This window comes from Bidens hawaiensis, unplaced genomic scaffold, assembly GCF_021521415.1.
Source record: "Bidens hawaiensis isolate Kalapana, Puna unplaced genomic scaffold, B.hawaiensis_p1.1 tig00004864_1, whole genome shotgun sequence".
NCBI classification, from domain to species: Eukaryota; Viridiplantae; Streptophyta; class Magnoliopsida; order Asterales; family Asteraceae; genus Bidens; species Bidens hawaiensis.
In genome coordinates this window covers 1,800,833-1,805,055 of record NW_027491306.1, presented here as the reverse complement: position 1 = coordinate 1,805,055, position 4,223 = coordinate 1,800,833, and the positions used below count along the sequence as shown (strand labels likewise).

The 4,223-nt window shown below is 35.9% G+C and overlaps 1 protein-coding gene across 1 annotated transcript; it reads right to left on the bottom strand.

Annotated features, from left to right (window-relative positions):
• Positions 1-268: 268 nt before the first annotated feature.
• Positions 269-3,537, bottom strand: LOC143628302 (HIPL1 protein-like). Its single transcript, XM_077097933.1, has 5 exons — positions 2,971-3,537; positions 2,462-2,678; positions 2,136-2,314; positions 1,419-1,666; positions 269-664 (listed from the first exon to the last, which is right to left on the bottom strand). The coding sequence occupies exons 1-5, from the start codon at positions 3,523-3,525 to the stop codon at positions 289-291; spliced, it is 1,575 nt and encodes a 524-aa protein (XP_076954048.1). The 5' UTR covers positions 3,526-3,537; the 3' UTR covers positions 269-288.
• Between the last annotated feature and the right edge of the window lie 686 nt (positions 3,538-4,223).

The window sequence follows — 4,223 nt, the reverse complement described above, 5'->3', positions numbered from 1 at the left end:
ATCACCCGACCAATTGGATATGGCGTGACATCCATCCCCTAGAATCTTATTATGTAGTATAATGCATGCATGTATTAAATCGCTTATTTCTTTCAACTTCTAAGCTCTTGCTCGACCTCATGCAGTTCCGCATTTTAGCTTGACGACACATATCGGTATCCTTTCTTACAGACTCATGTCGAAGCTGAAATTCCACCATATTTTGGTTTTGTGGATATGTAAATCATTTAACTAGTATATAGCTATAAATAAAGAAGAGACTAAACAGAATCAACATAACCTCAAGAATCAAAGAAAAATAACCGCCATAAAAGAGATGAAACATGCTCCTAAAGATGCAATCTCCAATAAATTTCCAGATGATGCAACTCTAGTCACGTTTGAATACCTTTCTGTGGCACAATGGTACCCGCACCGACTTGGGGCTGCAACTCTGTACACACCACTGCTTGTCAACAAGTACACGTCTTTATTATTATCTTCACTAAATGACAGCACGTAACCGAGGTCAGGCACGTTGTTAGCCCCTGATTTGAACCCGCATTCCATTGGTGAGTCATGAGCACAACCAAAAGGGACACTGAAACCGGTTAAGTTTTCACTGGTTTCAGTGGTCTCAATAGCTGTCCATATGTCATAACTGTACAAGTCTGTGTATATGTACCTTCACAAATTAAATAGAGTTATTACAAAAACAATTCATGTCATTTATTTGACAACTTTGGGGTCTAATTTTAAAAAGAAACATGCTTGATATGTGGTTTTTAGTTTGTAGCATGCTTAGTGTCCAACACTAACTTTCGTTAAAAACTTAAAAAATGACAAATTTAACCTTGTATCTAAGTGCTTTAATATTGTAACATATTTGTGTTCCAGCACTATTTGTATAATTACAAATATAGTCCTTAGCTTACATCAGACCCAAATATGTTATAAAAGTAAAACTTAAGGAGTATTTATAAATCAATTAAAATGGCAAAATTATCATTTTTTTAACAAAAGTTAGCATGGGACATGTTACAAATTGAAAACCACATATACTAAAAACCACATATACTAAGAGCATCTCCACCCATTGATTTTTGTTGACATGGCATGGCGTTTGAATTGGTTTATGGGTGGAGACAAACGTTTGTGTTACGTTTGGTTTGCATTCTCAAACGTTTGGGAGGTGGGTTTGTAGTGCCCCCACCACAACCACTACACACAAATCATATATATATATATATACATATTTATTATATTTTAATGAGGTTTAGATTGGTTGAAAAGTGGGGTTTTTTGGTAAAAAGTTTAGAATATGATGTGGCGATGAGGTGGACGTTTGAATTGGTTTATGGGTGGGGATGCTCTAAGTGTGTTCGTTTTGTGAAACCAAACCACAAGGATCATTATGTAATGTAAGTATATATACTAACCAGGCATTCAAGCACGGGTCAGCATCGGCCCGGTAGAAATAACCACCAACTATTGAGGCGGGGCCTTTGCTTGCATCGATATTAATATTATCATGTCTGTATCCCGTCACCGGAAATATGGTAGTTATGGCGGTTGGTTGAGTGTAACCCCCGGGAGCATATGACGGGTGAGTGAGATATGGCCCTTCGAATACGCGCCACCCGTAGTTTCCACCCTTCTTAATTATATTAATCTCTTCATATTGATCCTATAAATGATAAATCTGACATCATATTGTAAGTTATTAACACGTACAAAAGTTCTTTGCTAACAATTTTATCGTCCAAAATGTAATTTTAATGCAAACAGTCTACAAAATCACAGCTAACATAATATATACATATAACTCTAATATTAACATTTACTTAAATATAAATATTTTTGTAAAACAAACAAGTTAATTAGTAACTAGCTATTACCTGTTTTTAAACAGGCCAACCCTAACACGAACTGTTTCTAAACGAATCAACAGAACACGACCGGTTTTTAAATGTGTCAACCCCGACACGTTTTTTCCCCCCTTTTTAAACGGGCTATACTTGGCAACCCAAAAAACATGATTGTTTTTGTGTTGTGTTCTGGCCATTTCAAGAATTGGCGTCTCTAGGCCTGGCCCGTTTTTACCCATTATCCAACTTGCCATTTTCCCGCCTTGAAAATTGATTAAAAAGGCATACCTTACCGACATCTCCACATATGAAGCGAGAAGGTCTATCCGAGTCAAAACTGCAACGCCACGGATTACTAAAGCCCAAGGCCCAAATCTCGGGCCCAAAATCCTTATCATTAACATATGGATTATCTTTTGGTATTGAATAGTTTCCCCATAACCCAAGCCTGCTTATTTCCTCCTCACCTATTTATTAAATAATAATAATAATAATAATAATAATAATAATAATAATAATAATAATAAACACTAATGCATTACAATAATATTCTAAATCTTTGAACAAGGCTGTTTAGAACATTGTATGAATCTAAATATAGACTTCATGCTTACTCGGTATGATGTCAACATCAAGCCTTAATATCTTTCCGAGTAATGATTTCTTGTTTTGTGCAAAATTGTACAGGTCAGCAACGTGTGAGGCGTCTCCGATCATGACATATAAATAGCCATCACTCGGGCCAAAAAGAATCTGGCCTGCGTGATATGGTTCAAACGGGAGGCCCATTGTGAATATCCTCCTTACTTCAACCAAATTAGCATGGCCCGTCTGTAATATATGATCAAACACAACATATGTTCAATGATTATAGAATCAAACACAACATAAAATCTAACAATGTACTAGGTTTGACTTTAAAAGTCAAATATATTTTCAGAAGCATGAAAGGTGGTCAACTAGGGTCAATTTTCCATTTTAAGTAACCAACTTTCTTTACTCTAAAGAAGCCATCAAATTTACAAATTTCAATCAAAAATTTTGAAACTAAAGGTAATTTGGGAAAAACTTTAACCATATTAAGAGCATAAAAACCAACTATAATAATAATAATAATAACTACCCATGAAAGTTTTGAAGAACGGGTGGTCCCATTGGCGGTAAACTCAGCGATCACAACATGAAACTGACACGGATAAGATTCTGGAAGAGATTCAACTTTCGAAGGATCACAACCGACGTCAGTATTACACGAGCATCTGCCTTCACATCCAGGCTGTTGAAACTTATCACAATTAAACACAACAAACAATCTCCCATTTTGAGTGAAGTTTGGATGAAGAGCTATGCTAGTAAGCCCCATTTCGGTTGCAAACTGAACTTGACCACTCAAATCAAGAAACGGGTCGGATTCATCTACCATCAAAGGCTGTGAATGTGAAGAGCCCACTTCAGGAGCTGTGGCTAACCATATCTTACCTTGTTGGTTGCATACAAAAACTCGGTTTGACCCGTCTGGGTGTGGGACCATGCAGAGGTAGGAGCTGTTTCCTAGTTTTTCTAGGCAAAGGCCCGTTGGCGGATGAGGGGTATTTCTGTCATTTGTCACATTAGGTGATGAGGATGATGAATGAAGTAAGAGTATGAAGATGCAAAGGATGTCAATGATTCCAATCATGACACTTGAACAATGATATGTTACAGTTGTTTTTGAGTTTCATATCAGAGTCCAATTTAAAGTTTTAATCCAAATATGGATTTTGAGTGGTACCTTATGTTTAGAAAGTCATGGGATTGAGTCACAGATTCGCAGATATAGCGGCAAAATGCAAGAAAAACACGTGTTAAAAAAGTTTCCACGGAAATCGAAGGGATACATGTGGTAAAATGGGTCGGGCCAGGTTGGGTGACTGGTCAAAACACGAACTTTTTACTTAGACTAGGTTAACCCGTCAACACTTTTTATACAATTTTTTTTTGAATCTTTAAATATTTTAGATAAAGGTTTAAATACGCGGGGTTCTTATCATACAAAAACCTTAGATAATGAAATTAATTATTGACTTCATGAAAAGTTGTCGCCTCAACAATTTCCACACTAGAAAGGAGAGGTAAAATTGTACCGGTTACATGCTTGATTTTTTTCAAAGTTCCTATATTTTTTTTTTAAATAGCTATAACTTTTTATGCGATATTTTTTAGAGAATTCTCAAAACAAGTATTTGTAAAAACAAAGTTCTAGTTTTAGGTATTATTTACAAAAAATTCCAAAAACAGGTATTATAAACTAGTCGTAACGAGTAGTTTATAGAAACCAATCTGAACTTGTCACGTGTCCTTAAACTAACCGTAACGAGCACGTTCACTAATCAATTA